General features: G+C 43.7%; 1 protein-coding gene and 1 long non-coding RNA gene across 3 annotated transcripts in view; both read right to left on the bottom strand.

The window, feature by feature from the left end:
• Window positions 1-355: 355 nt before the first annotated feature.
• The window catches only part of RPN2 (ribophorin II), a 56,246-nt gene continuing 29,602 nt past the window's right edge, over window positions 356-26,999 (bottom strand). The window contains exons 10-18 of one of the 2 annotated variants that reach the window (XM_021077219.2): window positions 16,378-16,469; window positions 14,207-14,321; window positions 11,236-11,430; window positions 9,775-9,861; window positions 8,833-8,928; window positions 6,573-6,648; window positions 4,886-5,015; window positions 3,346-3,393; window positions 358-687 (exon numbers count right to left, since the gene is read on the bottom strand). In XM_021077219.2, the coding sequence (XP_020932878.1) occupies window positions 675-687; window positions 3,346-3,393; window positions 4,886-5,015; window positions 6,573-6,648; window positions 8,833-8,928; window positions 9,775-9,861; window positions 11,236-11,430; window positions 14,207-14,321; window positions 16,378-16,469 (852 nt within the window). In that variant the 3' untranslated portion in view covers window positions 358-674. Of the gene's footprint in view, window positions 688-3,345; window positions 3,394-4,885; window positions 5,016-6,572; window positions 6,649-8,832; window positions 8,929-9,774; window positions 9,862-11,235; window positions 11,431-14,206; window positions 14,322-16,377; window positions 16,470-26,999 lie in introns of both variants that reach the window. The other variant, NM_213941.2, reaches the window with a different exon arrangement.
• LOC146395294 (uncharacterized) lies at window positions 18,476-26,505 on the bottom strand. Its single transcript, XR_014832295.1, has 2 exons — window positions 22,627-26,505; window positions 18,476-21,075 (listed from the first exon to the last, which is right to left on the bottom strand). It is a non-coding gene; the product is annotated as an uncharacterized LOC146395294 (long non-coding RNA).

Raw genomic sequence — 26,999 nt, 5'->3', positions numbered from 1 at the left:
AAAAGGGCCGTTCTTGAGATGTGTGTGTCCCTCTAAGAACCTGAGATAAACTCATGGGCTCAGTCTTCTGTTAAGATAAGCCTTTCCCTTGCCCACTGCATGCCAAGGCCAAACTTTCAAGGCAAAAGCACAGGGGCCTTCACATATCGACAGGGCAGAGTGGGTACCTACTGCTGGAGATGCAGAAAGGATGCTGGCTTTTCCAGGCAATTCTCAGTTCCTCTGAGAAGGACCAATATAAAAGGTCCTGGAGAAACACCCTGGCCATTGTATCAAGCATACTTCCCAGCTAAGATCTCACGTCACGTGCCCCAGGGATCCCATCAGCCCCAAAGTACCAGAAGAAACTCTCAGGTCTTTGTTCCTGTTATTCTTTTTATTCCATAATAGCTTAATTACAGATTTCAACTTTTCAACGCAACATGTGGGTAAGTTAGAATATTCACAGCATCTTGCTAGGGCCCCATGCCAAAGAAGAGAGGATCTGGGCTCACAGGTATCTATCTGCTCTGTGTCAGGGAAATAGAAATACAAGCAAAAGTATAACCACAATTTTAACTTTTTTCTTTTTAAATAAACTTTTTAAAAATCCCTCTTTTCAAACCGTGAATTGTTCTTGACTCCTTGTCTTGATATTCACTTCAGCTTTCAGAATCTCCTTCCTTTTTCTGGAGCTAATGTGCTGTTCTGAAAGAAAATGAAGATCAACACAAAATCATTGAAGGTTTCAATTCACTGCTCCAGTTCCTAACTGGTGATAACAGAGAAACCAAGCTACTCTCCCACTATGAGGTCTCACTTATAAGGGAATAATCATTTGTCTATTGATTCTATTTATTTCTGCCCCATCTCATTTCACAGAAGAATGTAAGGCAGAGAGCTCAAACTAAAAGCTGATGACAATTTAAATAAAAACAATGAAACACACTTGATGATAAGAGGGTGGTATGTGAACACAGGAGGAGATGAGGTAATTCCAGGCACACCTCTCACAGTACAAGGCCAGGAAGATAGTGTACATTTCAACTAGATGAAGAGTTTAAAGAATGCTCATCTTCGATTTCCCAGGCTCTAGGTCCTCCAAACAACACACAGCCCTCACGTAGCTTGGAAGGTGACACTGAACTTTCAGTATAGAAATCTGCCCCATATTCCTGGCATGTGCTCAAGTTCTTGGCAATGATCAGACTCGATGTCTAAGAATGAATGATTCTCAAAAACTGGACTCAGCTCACAGAAAGATTTTAAAGAGGGGACAAAAACACTAAATTTCTTTATTTCTTCTTTCTCCACAGCTGCCTTCCCTAGACTCTGAGAAGTGATGGGGAAACACCAGAAGGTAAACGACAACCTAGACGGACGCTGTGCAACCAGGGCGTGACAGCACCAAGGAAGTGATCCAGGCGGTTCTGGTGAGCAGAGGCAGGGTGCTGACACAGGCTGTCCTCAGCACCCAGTGGCGAGGGCTGATGTGACAAGGCAGTCTTGCAGAATGGCAGGCTCCAAACCAACTAATCAATAGTTCCAAGGGCATCACCCACAGGCGCGGGACTAATCCTAAAGGCCTGAGTGAGTGCTCCTAATTCCCTGCCAACATTCAGAGGTTCCTGGGTACATTAAAATATCTGTTGTTGGAAACATTCATGCAGGGAGGAGAGTGTAATTATGAAATAAGAATAGCTGAAGCCTCTGTCTTGGCCAAGAAAGCCCTGTCTTATGCCTGATCAAATCAGTAACTGTCCTCAGATCGAAAACATTAGCTACCAGGGACTTGGTTTTAAAAGACCAGGTCCCAACCTCAGAAAGTCCCAAAAGTCCAAAAGATCAAGTGACTTTTTTCTCTCTCAAGCAGTAAAGTTTGGGGGTAGACTATCAAAAATCAAGAAAAACAAAACCAACCCGGAGTTAGTTTTAAAGAATTAAAGAACTCAATATTTAGCAGAAAGGACTAGTTCTGAAAGCAAACCTCAGACAGAGCGACCATAATTTAGGACAAAACCAAACAGATGAGGCTCAGGAATGGGGGCAGGGAGAAAGGACGACCACAAAGGCACACGGAAACTTGCTGGATGTGGAAAGTCTGTATCTTCATTGAGGTGGTGTTTATAACACTCTAAGTTTTTCAAGATTCACAGAACTATACCCTAAAAAGGGTGAATTTTACTGTATATGAATTAAACCCAAAACAAACGTAGTTGCTTTCTGTGTTGAGAACTAGATGTTCCAGCTCATGTTCACACATCAGTGAAAAGCTCTACATTCCACGCTTTTGTTGATTTCTCCTATTTTCAGAGGAGTGAAAATTAGTGGCTTAGTTGCTTTGGCAGGGAAAGCCATTTCCATGGCAAGGGACGAGAGGGAACATGACTTGAAAATTCAAATACCTCCCTCTTCTTTGTTGGTCTAGCACAGGGGTCAGTAAACCGGCCCCGAGGGCCGAATTCAGCCCTCCACCAGTTTTCGTAAACAAAGTTTCACTGGAACACAGCCATGCTCGTTTGTTTCGGTGGTCTGTGGCTGCTCTCACACTGCAGGGGCAGAGCTGAGTAGCTGTAACAGAGACTGTATGGCCTGAAAAGCCTAACATACTATCTGGTTCTTTCTAGAAAATTTTTGCCAACCCCTAGTAGGGGAGCTGATCAATGGAGCACCAGACACTCTCCTTCCCTTCCTTTACACAGCCTCCACTTTCATCCTCGTCCTGGGACGGATACAACGGAGAACAGGTGACATTTCACTTGACATTTCTGTCACACATGGAGCAGCCCTGAGCCACATCCTGAACTCTAGCAATCTGGGTTCTGATGCTGGCGTTATCTATTGGTGGACATCAGTCTTCACAATTGAGAGTCTCACTACACCACGCTGGCCCAACCAGAGGTTAATGTTACAGAAAGGCCTAGAACAGTGACAAGGTGTGCCAGGATTTGCCCTGGGACCATTATGACTTCAGATGTTCTGAATGGGGTCCCCTTTTAAGAAGCCCAAGGTTGAATCTGTCTCATCCCATCTCTGCTCTCCTATGAACACAGAGAGAGGGGCTGTGTCTATAAAGGACCCCGTAAGACACAAGGGAGGATGGAGCTTTACAGTCAAAGACAGGTCAAAGCCACTTTGCTGCAGTTACCCCCTCAGCTGGGCTGGCGCGGGGGGCTTTGGCTTTGCTCTGGGCCAGTTACTACCTGGCCCAGGAAGTGGGGACATGGCCTCAGAATTTGGCTTCAGCTTAGGGAGGGACAGGGAGGAATAAGTGCGCTGAATCTTAGCTAAGTAACTGACATGCATGAGGTGGGCAAGATGGAAAAGGGGCCCTGCTTCTGGGATGAGTCCACCCTTTATCTTTACCGTAGTGTCCTATATTTTGCCAATCTACTGCTCTGCTCTGCAGCGATCCTGCCAAAGGAAAGAGGGTTTGAGAGTCAAGAAAGGACAGTAGGAAGAGAAATAAGCTGAGGAAAGAAATGGCAACCACCCAACCAGAGCTTCTGGTAGAGTCACCGTTTTCCCCAGTGGCAGAGATTGTTCTAGGACTTATGAGGGTGGCAATGCAGAGTGGGCTTCTACGTAGGACAGGGCCTGAGATGAGACCATGGTCTTCTTCCCCAGAAACGTGCACAATTTTAGCATTCCAGATTAGGAACTCTGCTAAGCAAGAACTAAATCAAATGGTCTCCATTCCTATCCCCCTTTAATTTTGTTCATTTTGTGTGTGCAACTTCCAGAAAAGAGAGAACTCAGCAGAGGACAACCTTCTGGCTCCCTGGGGTCTGGATGGACTGCTGTGAGGGATCAGGGTCCCGCTTAGAAAAATCAGCTGAGTCCTTGGCTCCTTCTCAGATGCAGTGCAGAGCCGCCAAGTTAAGGCTGCCGGAGCGGCAGACAAAGGACCCAGCTGCCACTGTGGTGCTAAGGGAAGCTCTGGTGGAATCAGAAGGACTACAGGGGAACAAGGAGCATGCTGGGGCCGGTGTCCATGGTGAGGCACTCAGGCAAGGCTGAGACGTGTGGCTCTCCCACCCAGAACCATCTCCAAGAGCACCACTCTCTCATCTGACCCACCTAATTGGCAGCCGAGTTAGGGGGTACATTATTGAGTTACATTCTTCCAGCAAAAGTCTCAGAGAGGAGAAAGCAGGGCACGTCTGAAAATGTTAACTTCCAAAGGTGAAAGCAATTCGGACCTTTTCTCATTGACCTTTATGTGCTTGAAATCACCCAAGTTCTAATAAAGTCAAATCAATGAGAAACACCTATATGACATTTAAATTTGCTTCTAATCCAGGTTCGGAAGTCAAGCTGCCAGCAAGGTGCCAACATGTCGACCTAACCATTTGTGTGAACCTAAGTTTGTCTGTCTTGAGAACATGCTGGGGCCCCCTGAGCAGCGCTCCCTGCTGGGGCCTCTGCAAAGCCTGCAAAGCAGTTTCTGGGGGGAAGAGCATGGACCTCATAATTAGGAGGAAAAGCTCCGGGGTGGGGGGGGGGCGGTGCTGCTGGGGTTACAGAGGAGTCACTCTCTGGGGCACGGAGGACGGAACAGGATTCTCTGCGGCGGCAGAGGAGAAAATCATTACACAGCCAGCGTATTAACAACAATCTCCGCCACATGTCCTAATCCATTTTAATCTTCATAGAGCAATTATTTTCTTCTCTTGTTCTAATGTGTCAGGGCATAAACTGTTGTGGTTTTAATATATTTAAAGCTTATCACCAAGGCTCTTTTCTGATTTAAAAAGCTTCTGTATCGGGCTGGATTAAGGTGTCACACTTGCCCCAAAGGATATGAATCATTTTGTCACATACCGCTGTTCAAAGAGCTGGGTGAACAGAGCTGACAGAAATTTTCTAATCCTACTTTGGGTCCCTAGTCTGTCCCCAGCCTTACCTCTTGATTGCCTGCTGGGCCAGCATCCGATTGCCAGCCAAAAATGTCACACTGCCCAGGATGGCCAGGTATTTCAGGGTCTGGAACATGTTGAGTTGAGTCCAGTAGACATACATGAGCCCCAGCATAGCTACGAGAACAGGTGACATGATAGGCAATTAGGTGAAACAGTGATATCACCCCAGGGCTCAGGACAGTCAGAAGCCAGTAACTGCGGATCTCAAAAAGGTCTGTATTTATAAGCCAGCTTGTTTTATTCCTTTTATCTGATGCCAGAAAATAAATAACTGAATATACTTGCTTCTCAGTCTTGGCTGCCAAGAAATCCAGAGGTAAAAATCAGATATCAGCAACTTTGTCTGGTTCTACGTTCCAGTTCGTATCTCTTTTCATTAACACAGGTTTTGATTTTGTTTTTTAATGACTCTCGTGTTAAGTTCAGGACTCAGCTGATTTTTCAAATTCTGACTGGAAGCCCACAGGATCAGAGAAATGACTAATTTCCTTTTCATTAAACCGACCTTAAGGCTAATCTGCCACTGTGACTAGGAAGGAAGCAAGGAGGGCTGAGGAGGGAGGTTTAGGCCAAAGGGCTCAGGGCTGGGCACTGAGAACCCTGGGCTCTGGTCCAGGCTCTGCCCCTCACAGCCACTTCATTTCTGTGAGCCTAAATGCTCTCACCCGTCAAACAAGGATCGTAATTCTTGCCCTGGTCACCCCCATCAGGGTTGTGAGGAGAACCAAATGAGGGAATGGGCACAAAAAGCTCTCCAGCGAGAGCAGTCATGGCTCTAAACAAATTTACATTCAGGTTTTGTTCTCAGCCTGACCTGGGAGGGCTATCACTCAAATCCAGTAACTGGGCTGGAGAGAAAGGTCATGTTGTCAGTTCTGCCCAGAAGGATGACGGATGAACCACAGCAGGGGTTCTTAGCCATTTCTGAGGTCGTGGACCACTGTGAGAATTTTGATCACAGTCACGGCTCTTTCCCCAGAAAAACAAAGATATACGTTTGCCTAGAGTTTTGAGGGATTCATCTGCACACCATTACAGAATCCACGCACTATGGACACATGGAGGGTGACTCCTGAAAGAACCAAGGAAATCAGAAATGAATACCAAAGACTCAGTGAAATGCAAGGCGCCACCAACCCAATAGTGTCCAAAGTTTCTGAAATGCTTAACTGATTTGTGAATTTACTGCCTTGCAGCGTTTAGGTCCTAAGTTCTCAAGAAAACAAAGCAGGACAGCGTGTCTGACTGTGGAAGGGACTGTTTTCTATTACTGCCCAGACACAGCTGCCGGCAAATGTGAAGATCGATATGGTGGGGAAGATAACCTTTGGAAACTGCATTAACGCTCTTCATCCAGGAAGATGGCTCAATGTAAAGATACGATAAGTGAGTAATCTCTGGAAATGAACAGAGCTATTAAATGAGGGTAAAATGGCCTGCCAACGGCAGCCGAGTACAATGAAACCCAATATAATGACAGCTGTTCTAAACTGATGGGCCAAACAGGTTTATCATCATATTAACTGTCGTAAAAGGCCAGGAGGAAGAGGGAAATGTTATGCTATTAAGTCATTATAGTTAATAGGTTGTGGCTCTACTTAACAGAGCTTTCGTGTGGGCAGGCTAAATGTCAAAGGAGGTTAAATGGAATTAGCAGCCTGGGGCGCTTACCAGCATGTCCCAGGTGAAATATAATCGTGCTAGGCGCAAAAGTGAAGTTGGAGATGTTGGCACCAATCCGGATCCACTGAACGATGGGGAGAAATAAATTGAAAAGACATTAGAACTTGAAAGGGAGGCTACCCATGCCAGGCCAATGCTAATTCAATAAACAGCCCTAAGGGCTTAAAAGTTCATGCATACTTGAAGGACAGGGAATTTTTCCAAGTGACAACCATCCTATTATAAGTCCTCAGGAAAAACTGTTCCCTTTTTGTCTTTAGAAAGGTATTCTGACACCTGCTCTCAACTGTGCTTGGGTAACAAACTTGAACATCATCTTTAATGACAGCAAACCTTTCTGCTTTAAAACAGGTGAAACCAGAGTTCCTGTCGTGGCTCAGCGGAAATGACTCTGACTAGCATCCATGAGGACGCAGGTTCAATCCCTGACCTCGATCAGTGGGTTAAGGATCTGGTGCTGCCATGAGCTGTGGTGTAGGTCGCAGACAAGGCTCAGATCTGGCATTGCTGTGGCTGTGGCTGTGGCTGTGGCTGGCAGCTACAGCTCCAATTCGACCCCTAGCCTGGAAACCGCCATATGCTGCGGGTGTGGACCTAAAAGACAAAAAAAATAAAAACAATTAACAAATGGAATAAAACAGGCAAAACCATGAAGCTATAAGGTCAGAAACCTATTTATGATGAAATAACTGGCACCCCTGCTAACTTCTCTAAGTATTGGTAAGATAAACCCATTGGCAGCTGGTATGATGCATGCTCTTGCTATGGGTTCTGTGCCTTTTGAAATTCTGGTCACTCAGAAGAACAGGTGCCCAGACCCTAGGCCCGGTTTCTCAAAGCTTGTGGTATGCTTTCCAGATTTAGATTGACCAATAATTCTTTTACTAAAATCAATGAATGAATTAGGAACACAGGCAACTTTCCAAAGAGCTGATGAGTTTTCCATAGAGTTCTCAAAATTCTTTGAACTTTGAGAATATGCAGCTATGTTTATAATTTTATTTATTATTATTATTTTTTTGTCTTTTTGCCTTTTCTAGGGCCGCTCCCGCGGCACATGGAGGTTCCCAGGCTAGGGGTCCAATTGGAGCTATAGCCGCCAGCCTACACCAGAGCCACAGCAACGCTGGATCCGAGCCGTGTCTGCAACCTACACCACAGCTCACGGCAACGCCAGATCCTTAACCCACTGAGCAAGGCCAGGGATTGAACCTGCAACCTCATGGTTCCTAGTCAGATTCGTTAACCACTGCACCACGCCGGGAACTCCTATGTTTATAATTTTAAAAAAGAGACAAGGGAAGAAAAAGTTGGTTAAAAATAAATCTCAAACAGTATGTTCAAGTATAAAAGGTAAAAATTTCCTTCTTCTCTACTCCCTACAAGGCCCTCTCCTTCGAGGTGACCAATCTAATAGATACCAACAGATAATGCCTTTTAAAGGATACACAGGGAGGATTTACTAAACACTCTATCCTATCCCTTGCCTTCTTCATTTACAGGATGGACATGTTGGCGATCAGTACATAAATCTATCCATTCTTTTAATAAGCTGCATATTATTCCACAGTATGGATGTACCAAATTTAACATTTGATTTTATGAAGACTTTAGTTGTTTATAGTTTGATACCCCAATCACTGCTGAAATGCACAGCCTCCGTACTCTTTTTTTTGCCTTTTTTTAGGGCCACACCCACAGCATATGGAAATTCCCAGGCTAGGGGTCAAGTCAGAGCTACAGCTGCCAGCCTAGGCCATAGCCACAGCAACGCAGGATCTGAGCCTCAACTGCGACCTACACCATAGCTTGCAGCAATGCCAGATCCTTTAACCCCCTGAGAGTGGCCAGGGATCGAACTTGCGTCCTGGATACTAGTCGGTTTTGTTTCCGCTGGGCCACATTGGGAACTCCTGTATTCTTTCTCTACAGCTATCGGCATCAGGCCTTGCTTTTTTCACACTTGACCTCATCTGAACATTCCTACAGAGCACCCCTGTCCACACACTTTTACCATTTCTTTGTTAAGGGATCAGTTTTTTGGAACTGAACAGTTAGAGTAACTAAACCTCTCCATAGCAGGGAGGTTCAGTTATTCTAAAATTTTTTTGACCATCAGTTCAAGTCACAGCTGCTGGACCCCTTCGGAGCTATGCTGAGGCTAGAGCACAAAGCCTCTTTTGGCAGGGCTACATCTGCTGAGTCTGACGCAAGACACACGCTGCCCATGCTAATTACAGCTACTCACCAGAGCAAAGAGCAGGAGCAAGGGCGAGAGGATCAGGGCAGTGAATGTATTGGACACCACCGTGGGAGGCCTCTTCTCAGGCTCGCGGAACAGATGCTGCCAAAGGAAGACACACCAAAAATATTTTATTTTTTTATTTTTTGCCTTTTAGGGTCTCACCCGGGGCATATGGACGTCCCGGGCTAGGAGTCAAATTAGAGCTACAGCTGCCAGCCTACACCACAGCCACAACAATGCTAGATCTGAGCCGAGTCTGTGACCTACACCACAGCTTATGGCAGTGCTCGATCCTTACCCCACTGAGCTGGGACAGGGATCAAACCTGCATCCTCATGGATACTCAGTGGTACTTTGTTACCACTGAGCCACAATGGGAACTCTTGAAACTTTTCAAAAAAAGCTTTTCTTTCCTTATCTGTGAACTACTCTGGCCCTTACAACAATCCCTATGGGCTGGGAAGGGATGCTGATATCTGTGTGTAAGGAAGGTGAGTCCCAGGAGAGAGGAAGGGCGTGCCCAAGGGGGAGGAAAAGTCCTTTCTCCAGTTGAGCTGACCACCTGCAAGACCCATTGGCCTTGGTCTATGCAGGAGCAGAGAGGAAGAAAGCCAATCCCATCTGTGCTGTAGAGTCAAACAGTGATCTGAGGGCTGAATCTCCTGGATGTTTAAGTGAAACAGACTCAGGTTCTGACTGTGTCTCCAACTATCTGCTTCGTGGGAACTGGTCGGTGGGCAAGTTGAGCCTGTTTTTTCAGCTCTATGACAAGATGGATATTTGTCCTGTCTGATTCACAGGGTGGTAAAGACCAAACTATAAAATATCATCTAAACAGGTTAAAGAAAGGACCAGAGCCTCAGTCCAGGGGTTGGCTGCTCTCTCTGACCATGCCTGATCCACATTTCTCCTCCATGATTACGGAAGAAGCCCTCTGGGATGTACCTGAATTTCCTGTTTGGCAGTGAAAAGGTTCTTGGACAGGACAGTCGACGGAGCATCTTCTTCAGGGAACCTGATGACAACATCAGCCTAAAAAAATAAAGGCAGCCATCAGAGGCACAGGGGCAGACAAGGGGGTGAAACTCATCAGCACGATAGTGACCCCTATCTCTCGTCCAGGACCATAACTGAAAAAAGCTCCAAACCGTCCAGGCACCTCTGACCCATGAGCCAACAAACTGAGGCAGTAAAAATTTCAAGAACAAAATAAGTATTTGTTGAAAATGCTTTTTAGAACAAAGTACTCCAATTTTCTACTGGTCTGGTGAGCTTCACAGAGCTGCTTAATACAAAAATCCCAGCTGTACTTAGGCTGTTATAGTTGCAATCAGAAACTGCTCCATGGCCCTGGGAAGAGTAATTTAGTCAGAGACAAAAAAAAAAGGAAAAGAAATGAAAATGTGCTGTCATACAAAAAGCAGCCCAAAGTCCAAGAGAAGAAAAGGAGCTTTGAATACAACACAAGAAAATGCAGCTGCCCTCTGTCTCACAAAGGGAGCCAACCTCTCAAGGCCTGCAATCTGGCCTCTGCTACCTTTCCAGCCTCATTGCTGACTGCTCTCGACCAGATTCAGGTGCTCCATCAAAATGGACCCACTCACATCTCTCTGAAAGCACCTCAGGCTTTTCTGGAGGCTGACCCCTGGTGATCATCCTATAGCCCCGGACACTATTCTGATAAACTCCTGCAATTCTTCAACACCGAGCTCAAATGCTACGTCTTTCAAGAAGCTTTCTCTCACCACACCAATCAAAAGTGAGTTATGTGGGAGTTCCCTGGTGATCTAGTGGTTAGGACTTGGTGGTCTGGGTTCAATCTCTGGGCTGGGAACCAAGATCCCACATTAAGCCGCTACACGGTGCGGCCAAAAAAAAAAAGGTGAGTTATGTAAGTCAAAAGCACTATGTAAACTTTAACACACCAGGCAGATGTTGCTTATTAGTTTATTACCATTTTATATATCCTATCCACACCATCTTGAATTGGAATTCCAATCTTAGGCCCCTCCCCGACCCACTCTGTGAGGCTGTACCATATCTCAAAGAAGCCTTTATCTCTTCTGTCTATATGTCTCCCCCACAGTGCTCTGCTGTAATATGAAAACCTCTTCTAATACAGAAAAATCTTCTTCTTCTATGAAGATTTGCTAGAACCCACGAGGACAAATTTGTACTTCATTCATTCACTCAATCACTATTAAGCCCCTATTGCATGCCAGGCCACATGCATGCCCCTAAGACCACTGATGGGGACAGCACACAGCCCCTACCCACCTCCCAACACATACTCGTGGTCCCTGGGGAGGCACAGGCAAGGCTAAGGGTCGAGAGCCCATGCCCTAGAAAGGAGCCTGTGTTGACACAGCCACTCCTGCCTGGGTCAGGGGACATGGAGACACATACCACATTCCAATGGATTGGGTTCTTCAAAGTAGCATCTCCGATGATCAAGTAGAGAGTGTAGGTGCCGGATGCAGAGTCAAACTCAATCTTTCTCTCGGAGGTATCCAGTTCAAACCTGTACACATTCTTGCTGTCTGGCTCTGCGACAAACACCACTTCCTGGCCAGTCTTCTGGTTGTGGAGTCGGACAAATGTCTGGATGGAACCAATAACGCAACCATTCATCTGATAATTTCAAAACTCCCTCTGGGCCCAACCTCAGATCAACAAGGCAGCAGACTGTCAGCTCTTTCGTCCCCGTGGGAGCTCTGGGATCGGCCAGGCCTGCCCGAGGAAGCAGGAGGAGTGGCCATCCCACTCAGCTTACTAGCACAGAGTTCAGAGATAATTTTTAGCTGGTATAAGACATTTAACTTAGGAGTCGAGCCAATTCTCAACGACTTGTAGGCCGAATGCCCAGTTTGTGGATGATTTAAGCCCTTTGCTGTTGCTGTAATTTCTTCATCCTGCCAGCCTTTTGGCCACTTTGCTGCCCAATTAACTTCTTCACCAGAGGGTGAAAAGAAGGGAAATGAGGTGGAACTGTAAGAAGCCCATTTTCAATTTCCTAGTGCCTCCAGCTAAAGATTTAGGAGAGGAGGTTTGGGGATTGATAGCAAGGCAGAGTTCCAATCCGGCAGAGCAGTCTAATGTCAGGAAGAAAGCCTAGGCTCTAAGACAGACGGATTTGGTTCCACTGTTACTGGCTGAGCAGGTTACTTAACCTCCCTGGGCCTTAATTTCTTCATCTTTAAGACAGAAAGATTAACTTCTACATGTGGTGCGTCTGCGTGAAGATTCATAATAATGGACGCATAGCACTTAGTCCAGGACCTGCTAGGTACTAGCTAGTCAACAAACATTTATCAATACGACGGTATGAGTCTAAACACCTTATCCCCCCAGTGGCATAAGAAACTAAGGTTTCTGCACATTAGAACTGCAGCAAAACTTAGTATCCATTCAGCTTTTCTTTTAAGTGTTTCAAAATAAAGAATTCAACAAAGCAGGTAGATTGGTCCCATTTTACAGATCATAACCACGGAGATTAAGTAAAAGAGTTGCCATGGTCACACAGCTAGCGCTGGACCCACAGAAACAATATAAGTCTCATTCATTACTCTACACCTGAGCAACAAAGACCAACCAGAAAAATAATTAGGGAAAGAGGCCCAGAGGTGTGAGGCATCCTGACTAGGGCAGTCTTGGCCAAGAATGGGACTCGGGAGTCTGGATGCCTGATCTTCCTCCTGTCACGGCCAAGCGCAGGCAGCAGCCAGGCTCATCTGTAAAATGCCATCTCTACCTAAGAGGTCTGCAAGCCATGGTTCCCAGACCAGAATCTTAGATGAGACAAGGACTCAGTTCAAGTTATACTTCCTTACTAACTCTTCCTGCCCTAACCACAAACCCAACAATTTAGTCTGGTAATTACTTCTCTTCATATTCTTTCTCCCCTTGTGCTGTTTGGTTGGCAAATGTCATTCTGAGAAGGAGCTAGGAAGTGGTAAGGGGTTGAAGAGTTAGTCACAGCTCAGTGCCCTGACCAAGCTCTCTGGGGCTTGGGTGTGGAGGGGAGAAAAGCAGAGAAGGGCCAGGACAGTGGTGCTGAGGGCAGTCACTCAGGGCCTGGGCACAAGGGCAACAGCTGCAGCTACAAGAAACAGAAGGCAGAAAGGTCTCTGAGTAAATCCACCCTCTTCAGAGGTCTGTTTTGCAGCTGCCTCTCAGCATGGATACACATCTGCTGGCTCCTGCTAAAGTACTGCTGCAAAGCACCTAAACCAAGGCCACAAGGTCAATGTTCTTTCCCGTCTTTCCACATTCAAAGTATTTATCTGAATTTCCCTTTCACAATATAGCATGATGCGGCAGGGCTCAGGGCAGTTATTCTTAATCAAGTGGGATGGGGATGACAGAAGTGGCTGAGAGGACAAGGGGCCAGATCAGGTTCTCTGTGGAAAAGATACGGTTTGAAAATCTTTTTTTAAAATTTTTACTGTTTTGGCTTTTCAGGGCCGCACCCACTCATATGGAAGTTTCCAGACTAGGGGTTGAATCGGAGCTATAGCTGCTGGCCTACACCACAGCCACAGCATCTTGGGATCTGAACCATGTCTGCGACCTACACCACAGCTCATGGCAATGCCAGACCCTTAACCCACTGAGAAAGGCCAGGGATTGAACCTGCATCCTCATGGATACTAGTCAGATTCGCTTCCACTGAGCACAAAGGGAACTCCTTAAAAATCTTTTAAATAGGGAGTTCCCGTCGTGGCGCAGTGGTTAATGAATCCCACTAGGAACCATGAGGTTGCGGGTTCGGTCCCTGCCCTTGCTCAGTGGGTTAACGATCCGGCGTTGCCGTGAGCTGTGGTGTAGGTTGCAGACGCGGCTCGGATCCTGTGTTGCTGTGGCTCTGGCGTAGGCCGGTGGCTACAGCTCCGATTCAACCCCTAGCCTGGGAACCTCCATATGCTGCGGGAGCAGCCCAAGAAATAGCAACAACAACAAAAGACAAAAGACAAAAAAAAAAAAGTGTTAGTTTTCAGATTCCTACAAATAAAAAATCTGCTTTGGCCAGAACAAAAACATACTTTGGGCTCACTGCCTAGGTTTTCCTTTTTTCAAAATTATTTCAATGTATGTTTTATAGTCAGAAAGATAAAACCTTCAATTATGGGCTTATCTGCCTTTAAATATATTAAATACCAGCTAATCTCTTTCAAAGAAGAGTGCATTCCAGGTTCAAGGTCACAACCAGTACCAGGGTGGGCAGAGTATAATGTGGGAGAACCATGGACCATCGGGGTTCAGAGTGAAGATCTGAAAGCAGGAATTGGGAATTTTCTCAACTGTTGTGCACCACATCAACAATTATCATGTATATCAACGTTTCAGGCCAAGAGAACTGTCTTGGCTTTTTCCTGACCTGGTGAGGGGTGAGTTCAGCACCAGTGTTCACATCTACCAGCTGGAAGAATAAAGCAAAGTTCTGGTGGCTGTCTGCGATGAAAGCGCCCTTGGCCTTGGCTGGGTAGGTCACCCTGAAAGAGACATTTATACAGTTAGTCTTCAGAGAAGACCTGCAGATCTGAGAACAGAGTGAAGAGCACAAACTTCACACCACTGCCTAATCCTCCTTCTCCCAAGTGTATCTCCCAATTGTAACACTTTTTTGTTGTGGACACACAGAGTGGAGAATTATCTGTGGTCTGAGGGCAAATTGGACTGATAAAGCCAGGACTGAGAAAAGCACAGAAATGTCCATCAGGGTCTGGGGAAAAGGCTATATGCAGCTGCTTCGGGGTTTCACTTCAAGGACCTCAGGATAGCAACTCAACCAAGTCAGGTACCAGTGAGGTTACAGCGGAATGGAGAGCTGGGCTGGCAACACCACAAGGAGAGAAAAATCACAGGATCGATGTTAGCAGCCTATGTGAGCAAGGTCAGGAGACCAGGGGTTAGATGATACAAAGGAAAGAAGAGCACATACAGCTTTTTCTTTTTTAAGGCTGTATTTTTTTCCTAGACACTGTTTCAATTTATTTTTCTGCCCAAAATTGAGCTTTAAAAAGTCATTTTCTCAAAAGGCAGAGTTGATGAGAAAACTATTCTTTTCAGAGCTATCTCCTGGGATTTGAGGTTAAGACGGCCGGGGGTTAAAACAAGCCAAATGGTTACACAGCTTTCAACTGGCCGTATTTCATGCTAAGGCTTTATATTTACTTATGAGTAATACCAACTCTTCATCTATATAGAGTATTAAACTTTGCAACGCACTCTTACAGACATGATTTCAGTGGATTCTCAACAGTACTCTCATTTCCAATGTCACTATAAAAATATCCAAGCCTCTGGCTGAAAGCCTAGACCTTTCACATAACCTAAAAGGACTAAATGCTTGGCTTCTAGTCACGGGCTAACATCCCATCTTGAAAACGCCCTCAAGGAGTTCCCTTGTGGTATACTGGGTTAAGGATCTGGCATTGCCACTGCAGTGGCTTGGGTTACTTGTGTGGCATGGGTTCAATCCCTGGCCCAGGAATTTTGGCATGCCATGGGCATAGCCAAAAAAAAAGAAAAGGGCCTTGAGGGTTCCCCTACTTTCTTTGGCATCTACAAACCCCAGTTGAGTAAAGTTGGGGTCTAGATGCCTAGATGCCGCCTCACCAAAAGGATCTGGGAGAGGGCTAAGAAATGGGTTTCATACAATGTTCTGACCCAACTCTGATCAAATGCTAATGGTTACCTAGAAGGTTGTCTTAAAAAAAAAAATTCTGAGTTCAGCAGAAACAAATGCTGTGACGATTAGTGATACCTTCCATGGATTTGAGAAAAGGAACCGGAGCCCCAGTATCTGCCATCTCACCTCTAAGGACCTGTGAGACATGCAACTTATTTCAAACCCACTGTGGGCCGAACACACCTGCCAGGAGGTGACTAAAAGAAAGTTCAAGACTGTGAAGATAAGGAGTTCCCATCGTGGCTCAGCGGTTAACAAATCCGACTAGTAACCACAAGGATGTGGGTTCAATCCTTGGTCTTGCTCAGCAGGTTAAGGATCTAGTGTTGTCGTGAGCTGTGGTATAGGTCACAGATGCAGCTCGGATGCCAAGTTTCTATGGCTGTGGCATAGGCTGGCAGCTGTAGCTCCAATTCAACCCCTAGCCTGGAAACCTCCATATGCCGTGGGTGCAGCCCTAATAAGACAAGGGAAAAAAAAAAAAAAAAAAAGACTGTGAAGATGAAGAGACGACATCAGAAAATAAATCAATACACTGCTTCCTTCATTGAGAAAGTCTTGGTTTAAAAAAAAATTGTCTTCTGAACTAAATAATGTGCTTGGTAATATAGCTGACTGACCATACATTTTGAGGTGAGCTTCGTACCTATTGTTAAAAAACAGTTTATTCAGGGACTGACCACCAATACACACAACCCCCCAATTTGTTTGGATGCCCAGCAGCACCCCTGATGTGCTACCAGAGGAATGACAGCCTTCATTTGGAGTAGAAGCTGGGTCACTGCTGACACTGAAATGACATCTGGAGGGCTCAGGCCTTGGCGAGCTCCTCTCAGCTCAAGAGGCACCCCACCTACCGTGTGGTTTTGGGTGCAATGCTCTGATCCTTATCCACAGTGGAGAGATCAACATTTGTGATGCCAACTTCAGTGGAAATCTTGACTCTAAGCTAGAGGAGAAGACAGAAGAAAATCACCAAGTCAACCAGTGAATATACCAGGAATGAACATACACATCCAAATTTTCCTTACAGGTGAGTAAAGGCATACAAAAACCCTAGGACAGGAGCCTTCAATGATTTTAGAAAAACTTACCCAGCCAGCCAATCTACCTCTCCCATTCCAAGGCCTAAAAGTAACTCCTCAATTCTTATCCCTTCCTCCCTTCTTTGGTTTTAGCATGAATGGTATATATTAAAAAAGAAAGGAAAAGGAAAATTATTTTCATGTATTCTTTAAAAGAAATAGGGGGGAAATCCTGAAGTAGTAACCTTCAAATAATTTAAATAAGTACTCAATTCTTTTCTTTTTTTTAAGAGTCGCACCCATGGCATATGGAGGTTCCCAGTTCCTAGGCTAGGGTTTGAACTGGAGCTGTAGCCGCTGGCCTACACCACAGCCACAGCAATGCCAGATCCCAGCTGCATTTGCAACCCACACCACAGCTCATGGCAACACTGGATCTTTAACCCACTGAGCAAGGCTGGGGATCGAAACTGCATCCTCATGGATGCTAGTCAGATTCATTTCCGCTGAGCCAATAACTCCAATAAGTACTCAATTCTAATGACAGCTAATGTTTATTGAGTGTTTACTGTCTGAAAGACACTGGGATTACAATGATGATCTCATTTAATCCTCACAACAACTCTGTAAGGTAGTGCTATTTCAGATGGGGAAATTAAAGATTAGAGAAATGAAGCCATTTGCTCAAGTTCAGACAGCTAGACAGAACTAGGGTTTGAGCTCAGGCATCCTGACTCAGAATCCATGTTCTTAGGTATCTTGCTGTCCAGCTTTCTAGCCAACATTTAATTCTGTGCCAATTAATTCTGGCAGAATTGTAAGTCTGCCCAGGAAGCTCCAAGAAGCTATGGCAGTGACCTGTGCCATTCACCAAGTACTTCTGCTTCTCCTTCTAAGCATGTGGCAGAACTGTACTTCCTTGTCCTTCTGGAGTCAGGTCATGTGACTGGTTCTGGCTAATGAAATGAGAGCAGAAGTGGGTCTCACCCAAGTGGAAGCTTAAGAGTCAGTGTGTGATTCTCTTTTCCTCTGACTTGGACATAGACAATGTGCAGAGAGGCTTGCTACTTTAACCTGGGTTCTGGAATAAAAGTAACAAAGCAGAGCCTCCACTTGACACATTAAAGATTTCTAGCATGGAGTTCCCTGGTGGCCTGGCAGGTAAAGGATCTGGTATTATCACTGCTGTGGCCTGTCATTGCTGTGGCACAGGTTCAATCCCTGGCCTGGGAACTTCGGCATGCTGCAGGTATGGCCAGAGATAAAAAAAGATATCTAGTAGCATGGGTAAAAAAGAAACTTTTTTTTTTTTTTTGCTTTTTAGGGCCACACCTGCAGCACACAGAGGTTCCCAGGCTAGGGGCCAAATTGGAGTGGTAGCCACCAGCCTACACCACAGCCACAGCCAACACCAGATCCACTGAATCTGTGTCCTCATGCATGCCAGTCAGATTCATTAACTGCTGAGCCACGACGGGAACTCCCGAAACTTGTTGTTTTAAGCCATATTTGGAGTTTGCTACAAGCATAAATCAACTCATCTTGACTCTACAGTATTTAAATTCTTTTTTGTTCCCTTTGTATAGCCGCACCTATGGCATATATAAGTTCCCGGGCCAGGGGCTGAATCAGAACTGCAGCATAGCCTGTGCCACAGCCAAAGCAACACGGGAACCGAGCCTGGCTTACAGCAATGCCAGATCCTTAACCCATTGAGTGAGGCCAGGGATCAAACTCACATCCTCACAGAGACAAATGAGGTCCTTAACCTACTGATCCACAACAGGAACTCCAGTATGTAAATTCTATATGTGCCTTATAAACATTTTCACAAAGAGGAACTAGCCAATGCTAGTAAGCAAGAAATTTAAAAAATTTGATGAAAAGTCTCCAAAAGAGATGGAACAAATGCTAAAAGTCTGAAAGGGCCTTTTTTTTTTTTTTTGGCCATGACATTTTTTATTTAAAACCTAAGTTTCAGTGTACAAATTATACAATCCCAGGGCATTTTTAATGTGTAAACATATCTGTGAGATTTCCAAATATTTGACAAGCTTGAATGAAATGCTTATGGAAAGCCTTGCCAAATCCACTGGTTTATCATCTAAGTCAGGATCAAGGAACAAAGTTAGAAGCCTGGGCAAATAATTGAAGGAGAGCTTCAGCATTTTTCTAAAGTGTACTATCAAGGTGTAACAACCTCAAATCAAGGGCAAAGAAGAAAAATTAAAAAGGGATAAAGATAGCTAGCAAGTAATTCCTTTTCATAGCCTTCTCCTCTACCTCTATAACTACTATTTTGTAACAATAGCCTCAATTATCAGGTTGAACAGAGGTGCTCTGTTTTGTTTTAAGAAAAATAAAAACAGGAGTTCCCGTTGTGGCACAGTGGTTTACGAATCCGACTAGGAACCATGAGGTTGCGGGTTCGATCCCTGCCCTTGCTCAGTGGGTTAACGATCCGGCGTTGCCGTGACCTGTGGTGTAGGTTGCAGACGCGGCTTGGATCCCGCGTTGCTGTGGTTCTGGTGTAGGCTGGCAGCTACAGCTCCGATTCGACCCCTAGCCTGGGAACCTCCATATGCCGCGGGAGCGGCCCAAGAAATAGCAGAAAGATGGAAAAAAAAAAAAAAAAAGAAAGAAAAAAAGAAAAATAAAAACAAAAAACCACACATGCATCCCTAAGAGATTTATTACCAGAGTCTATAAGGGCATTATTACCTCCTGCTTTTGAATATACAGCCACCTATTGGCAGAATTATATAGCTTGTCATCATAGCTTGTCACTGAATCTAGGTAACTAGGGAATTATGGTGGGGGGAGGGGAACAGACGGTTTTCAAGTTGAATAAGCCACCAGAGAGAGCTTGGACCCTCTACTATGGCTCTTTGGGCACTCTGCTGAGCAAACAACTTCACAACTCATTTAGAGCTCGGAACCAGAGCCAACTTTGCTCATCCCAGAGAGGCACTGATGGCACTTCCATTTGAAGAAATACTAAAGTGGAATGCTCAAGCAAAGAAGCAGCCAAAGAGCTTTGATTAGCAAGACTCCCCACTGAGACCACTTCTCTACACCCTCCTAGAGCATGTGGAGCACCTAGGGTACAGGAATATAAGAAATGGCAAGACACACTCCCTGTCCTAAAGGGAAGCCAAAAAGCAAAGATAAATTACAACAGACCAGGCTGTTATTAATGGAGGGAGGGACAAAGTGCTACAGAGGGAACTATGACCCAAGTCGGCCTGGGGCAGCCTTTGGTTGGGAAGTGGGAAATGGGAGGCGGGAGGGCTTGGGCAGTCTGCCAGCTTCAGGAGAAGTAGAAGTCTAGCAATACTCAGTGCTATAAAAATAATGTTTTCATAGGTAATTACGCTGCAATCTTCATCAACATTAACTAGATAATTCCCTCTTCACTTCTGTGGCTCATTCTCTTAAGGACTCACTCATTTAATTTGTAAATGTGATTTTAAAATTATCATCCCACCTAAATGTCCACAAACAGGAGACTAGTTAAATAATGGCATATACACCTACAACTTGAATTACTTTGGGGCAATTTAAAAGAAGAAGGTAGGAGTTTATGGACTGATACAGAGATACTACCTCCTACTCTTGAATACACAGCCATCCATTGGGAGAATTCTATTTAACACTGCCTGTCACTGAGTCCAGGCAACTGGGTGAATTATGGCAGGGGAGCAGGGCCAGGCAGTGGGGGGTGCATCAAGTTGAATAGACCCCCAAGGGGAAAGCTGGGAGCCCCCAGTTTGTGACAAAAGCAAAGAATATAACTGTGCATAGAATGGTCCCTTTAGTGTAAATAAGAAAGGATATTCATACATTCAATGATATGCATCTTTCTTTTTCAAAGTATACACAATTAACTGTTAATAATAGATTCCTCTAAGAAGAGGGATTGGATTGAAGGGGTAAGAAAAAGCTCTTATATTTCATTATATACCTTTTTGTACTCTGAATTTTTTTAAACTACATGCATATTTTACTCCAATTTTTTAAAAATATGGATTATTTGAACAATGAGATTTTATGACATATACTTTCTTCTTTACAAACACTTTTATTAAAAAATATCACTCGATAAATATGATTTAGAAAATAATCACTCTCCCTTTCAACAGATGGATAAACACAAACAGATGTTTAAAGACTTGTGGGAGGCTCCTCAACATATCCTAATTATAAAGATAAGGAAACCATCATCTTGCAGGTTTTACTTAGAATCCTGACTATAAACTTTCAATAATAACATGGTCACCATGGCCAGCTAATCAAGATTCAACTGTGTATCTGTCCTAAAGACGTTATAAGCATTCACAATGCACACATATGGAATAACGAAAAGGTAAAGTGCAGTGAACTCACCATTTTGGGCTTGCTCTCAGCCCCAATTTTATTTTTTTTATATGCACCTGCGGCATATGGAAGTTCCCAGGTTAGGGGGTCAAATCAGAGGTGCAGCTGCTGGCCTATGCCACAGCAATGCCAGATCCAAGCAGCATCTGTGACCTACACCACAGCTCACTGGATTGAACAGCTCACAGCAACGCTGGACCAGGGATTGAACCCGCATCCTCATGGATACTAGTCGGGTTTGTTCCCACTGAGCCACAATGGGAACTCCTCAGCCCTAATTTTAGAAGGCCTCCCTAAGTTACAGCTTTCTGTGTTGCACAGAAACACTGCAGGGCTGTCCTTGAATAGGGAACAGTTTAAAACAAGTCCTTCTGCTCCTAAAACCTTACTACAAATGGGTTTGCTAGTACTCTTTTAAGGCAAATTGAGAAATAAAAATCATCGTAACTTTTCTCAAAGCCCCACTGTAAAGAGTTCAGAGTAGGATCCCTGTTGGTCACCTGCTTCTGCCTTCCAATTTCCACTGCAGGATTAGTTTTTACAATAGGAAAGGGACTTGTTTAGCTACTTTAAATGCAGCTAAGCCCGCTTTACAGTGAATCAGCTAGTCCTACCTTTGCCTGTACTGCACGCCACATACACCTCAAAAAATGTTTTAATGCCAGGAAATGCAGTCTTTCTGCTGAGTAATAACCTCCCTGTTTAGCTCATTACTGTCAGAAATGATGGTGCATTAAGGGCAATTAATGCTAATGACAGCTTCTAAAACCCATGCTTCCCCTGACAGCAAGTCCAATGTCAATGAGTGCTATTACAGGCCTTCCACACCAAACCACCGTTAATGCACTCTGACCAATGTCAAGCATCTCACAGGAGAGTAAACAGGACCTGCTGACCTCCTCTGAGGCTCTAAGTGTGACTATTACTGAAATTACAAAGTAAAATTGCTTGTGACAGAGGTCAGAGCATGCGCGCACACACACACACACACACACACACGCACACAAAGTTTAACACCATGAAGAGGAAGAATGTTGTGGCTCCGCGGAAATGAATATGACTAGTATCCATGAAGATGCAGGTTCAATCCCTGGCCTCACTCAGTGGGTTAAGGATCTGGTGTTGGTGTGAGCTGTGGTGTAGGTCACAGACGTGGCTCGGATCCAGCGTTGCTGTTGCTGTGGCTATGGCGTAGGCTGGTGGCTACAGCTCTGACTTGACCTCTAGCCTGAGAACCTCCATATACCATGGGTGTGGCCCTGAATAGACAAAAGACAAAAAAACAACCAAAAAATGGACAGATAATAAATAATAAGAGTTGGTAAGTTAAAAAAAAAAGCAAAAACAAAAAGGGAGTTGATAAGGATGTGAAAAATGTAGAGAAATCGGAACCCTCATACATTGCTGGTGGGAATGTAAAATGCTGCAGCTTCTTTGAGAAACAATTTGTCAGCTCCTCAAAAAGTTAAAATACAGAATTATCACATGACCCAGCAATTTCATTCCTAGGCATAAACCTTAAAGAACTGAAAACAAGTGTCCAAACAAAAACTTGTACATGAATATTCAAAGCAGCATTATCTATAAGAGCCAAAACATGTATAAATGTCCATCAAATGATGAATGGATAAACAAGATGTGGTATATTTGCACAATGGAGTATTAAATTTTTCAGCCATGAAAAGGGATAAATTACTGATACACCTACAACACGAACAAACTTTAAAATATTATGCTAAATAAGAAATAAAGGCTACATATTATATGATTCCACATATCAGTTATATGAAATCTCCCAAATAGGAAAACCATAGATTCAAAAAGTAGATCAGTAGTTGCCAGGGCTGGGAGGAGGATATATTCCTATAGAATAAGGAATGTCTACAAATAGTTGCTTTTTGGGGTGATTAAAATGCCCTGGAATTAGATGGTGTGATGGTTGCACAACTCTGTAAATATACTATAAAGATGCTGAATTGTATGCTTCTAATGTGAAATTTTATGGTATGCGAATTACACATATTCTCAATAATGCTGTTATTTGAAAGAAAAAAGAAAGCTATTTTGTGTAGGGTAAAAGGTTCACTCGCCCCTGCCCCTAGAAGATGAATTACGTAGTTCTAAGGGCCTTGGAATGTGTGAAAAGATCTTTCGACCACTCCATCCTTTTCCTCTTTTAAGTGGTCTGAGATGGAAACTAAGCACTGAAAAAGTAACATTTGGCCTCCCTGCATAGGGAGCACCCAGCCCAATGAAACAGCAATATAATATAAGCAAAAAATGGTAATACAATGCAATAAATAAGAATAATCATAGACCCGGTATAAAATACTATATAGCAACAGAAATAAAGCAAGTAGACCAAAGGGGAAAAAAACTTAAATACACTGTTAGAGAATATCTTTTTGATCTTAGAGCAGGGTAGGATTTTTCAAAGACACAAAAAATCTAGGGAAAAAAAGACTTTTAAATTAGGCTTCATTGAAATTAAATTTTGTGCATCAGAAGATGCCAGAAAACAACACTGAAGGACAATATCTGATGCTTATAACTGAAGATTCATATCCACAACATAAACAGCTCCTAAAAAACAGTAATAAAAAGACTAACAAACCGAAAGAAAAAGACAAAAGATACATGACAATTCACAGAAGAAACCTAAATGGTCAATGAACACACGAAAAGATGCTCAATCTCACTAGCAACTAAAGAAAAACATACAAGATACCATTTCATATCCATCAGATTATTGAAACTCATAATACCAAATACCAGTGAGAAGATGAAAAAAGAGCAATATGGCAATACCTAATAAAGCTGGAAGATGAGCGTATCCTAGATCCCACAACTTTATTCTCGATAAATAAAACATGAATAAAGAAAACTTACTAGGAAGTTTTACAATAACCAATAAAGCTGTTCATAGCAATTATTACTGTTTGTAATAGTGAAAGTCTAAATGTCCAACAACAGGAAAATGAATTAATAAATCTGATTAATTCAGAAGAGGAAGACAATTTTATGAAAATCATTTATTTTATGCATACAGCTCTAGTTCTACATGCATAAATATAGCCAATGGTCATAAAATTAATATTGAGTGAAAATAAGCAAATTGCAAAGGATATATACAGTATAACAAAGTGTATAAATTTGGGGAAGATGCAAACCAATGCAATATACTGTTTAAAAATACGCATGCAGTGGGAGTTCTCTTGTGGCACAGCGGGTCAAGGATCCGGCACTGTCACTACAGTGGCTTGGGTGGCTGCTGTGGCGAGGGTTCTACCCCTAGGTGGGGAACTTCAACATGCCAAAGGCGAGGCCAAAAAAAAAAAACCCAAACAAACATGTGCAGCAGAAATATAAAAACTGGCATTGAAACATAAACCTCAAATCTAGGGAAAGAAGGAAGAAAAAGTGTTCGGGGAACACATAGAGAGCTTAAATTTGATCTGTAGGGTTTTATTTCTTACCAAAATAAAACAGGAGAGGGAGTTCCTGTCATGGCTCAGTGGTAAGGAACCTGACTAGTATCATGAGGACACGGGTTTGATCTCTGGCCTCACTCGGTGAGTTAAGGACTCAGTGTTGCTGAGCTGTGGTGTGGATCGCAGACTCGGTTCAGATCTGGCATTGCTGTGGCTGTGGCGCAGGCTGGCAGCTGCAGCTCTGAACTGACCCCTAGCCTGGGAACTGCCATATGCCACGGGCGTGGCCCTAAAAAGACAAAAAAAATAATAATAGTAAAATTTAAAAATTAAGTAAACTAAAGGAGAAAATATAGCAGGATGTTATGCTTTGAGGGAGATGAGTGGCCAGTAAGTATACGACAATCATTACATTATTTTCTTTTCTGTATATCTGAAATAGTCCATACTAAAAATAAAATAAAATAAAAATAAAATGCTATGGAAGTACAAACGAAGGAGCAGCATTTGAACTATATGTTACAGGATGAGAAGGTCAGCAAGGGAGGGGAAGAACATTCCTCATGCAGGAAACAAGAGAAGAATCCCAAAGGCACGTGCACGTCAAGTCCACATGAGGACCAGTAAGCCGTCAAGAGTGGCTAGAACTGAGGGGATGGGAGGGCACCTGCAGTGAAGGATGTGTGCGTGCCTTGTGGAGGACCCTCTAAAACCACGATGAGGAGTCCAGACTTCACCCATAGGCAATAGGGAACCAAAGAAATGTTGAGGCAAAGGAACGCTGTGACCTTATCATTCTCGTGATGCTTATGGAAAATTAAATGGAAGGGGCAGAAACTGAAGACAATGAAATCAGCTGGAAACTACCTAACCTACCTGGGATCTACCCAGGTAGGAAAACTGGGACCAAAGAACAAAGGACTCATGCAAAACACCATTCAAAGGTGGAGTCAACAGAACCTGGTGACTGACTAGAAGTCAGAAGCGGAGAGAAAGGAAAAGGTTAAGAAAAACTGTGATATATGGGTATGGCACTTAAACTGGAGATGTTGTGATCCAAGTCTGCCCTTCAATGTGTTCAGCTGCAAATAAGGCCCCGTAATGAAGGAAACTAAAATGGAAAGAATCAGGATTTTAAAGGTTCAAGGCACATATTACAACAGTTTCTGTCCAAATTCTGTGTTAGGGAATGGACTAGTAACAGATGTCCCCTGCCCAAAAAGGTCAGACATGAGGTAGAGAAAAGGCAGAGATTAGAGTTCCAGAAAGTATCTTCCCTTCTGCCAAACTTTAAACATGTGCGTAATCTACCTATGTCGAGTAATGCCCCGCTTTGGGAAAGGTCAAACTTTCTAGCTGCCTTGTCCTTTCATTAAAAGAAAGTGACATGGAGCCAACCTGAGGACCTCTCCACAGGCCAAATCTGGATAACAGGAGCCAAAAAAAAAAAAAAAAAAGATGACAGTAATGGATTATAACCTACAAAGTAAAATGAATATCCATGAATCCAAAGTATTATAAATAATTGAATAAACAAATGCAGGGGGAGGAGGGCAGCTTTTTCTTATAGTAGAATTCCAACTAAGAAATGCAGAGGAATGCAAGAAAGAAAAAACCACCTGTCAGCAATAACCATGGCAGGCAAGATCATCAGGATATTTGCGGAGTCTCAAAATATCACTCCACCAGACACTTAATTATAAAACAAAAAAAAAAGAGCAACTTTACGGTGGAGAATCCGAGCAGACACCACCTTCACCAAGGGATCAAGGTTAACAATACCAACAAGGAGACATAGCAACAGCCTAACAGAATGTGCTGAGAAGCAGCAGCACTTCTGAAGTATTCTTGCAAAAGATCTGAATTTAATTATGAGGAGACATCAGACTAACTCAAAGTGAGGGACATTCTACAAACTGGCCAGTACCTTTCAAAAGTGTCAAGGTCACAAAAGACAAATTATTCTAAATTGGAGGAGGCTAAAAGGGCATGACAGCTAAAAGAATATGTGATCCCAGGTTGAATCCTGGACCAGAAAAGGAACATAAGTAAGATAACTAGTAGAATTTGAATTAAGTCTATAAAGTTTAGTTAATAGTATTGGATCCAGTGTTGCAGTGAGCTGCGGTGTAAGCCGATTCGACCCCTAGCCTGGGAACCTCCATATGCCATAGGTGCGGCCCTAAAGAGACAAAAGACTAAAAAAAACCCAAAATTAAAGTTATTTCAAAATGAAAAAATAAAAAAGTTTAATTAAAAAAAGAAAAGTGACTGGAAAATTTAAAGTGAAGAAAACAGTTGTCACAAACAGCGTATGTTTATTCAGGAAAAGGACAGTACCACTTCAAATTGCCTTGGCCCAACAAAATGCATGACAGTGTGGTCAAGTAGATGCAACAAGACCCAGTAGCAGAAACGCTGAGAAATGGCAGCTGAAAGGAGAAAGTAATATCATAGAAAGGCCAGTTGCTGGACTGTACACAGCTCTGCAGCCTCTAAGTTAGCTCAGTATTTCACCAGGGCACACTGACCAAACTGATATTGTGCAGGGGATCCACCTGAGCACAGACAGACTGAGTGATCTTGGACAAGTTACTCTATCCCTCTGAGCCTCATCTAAGAAACAAAGGGGACTCCATGCATCTG

Source organism: Sus scrofa, chromosome 17 (genome assembly GCF_054392235.1).
Source record: "Sus scrofa isolate SSC_HxYL_T2T_F1_AM1 chromosome 17, Sscrofa_HxYL_maternal_Yorkshire_Landrace_v2.0, whole genome shotgun sequence".
NCBI lineage: Eukaryota > Metazoa > Chordata > Mammalia > Artiodactyla > Suidae > Sus > Sus scrofa.
Note: the sequence above shows the minus strand (reverse complement) of the source record. Positions and strands in the feature narration are given on the sequence as shown.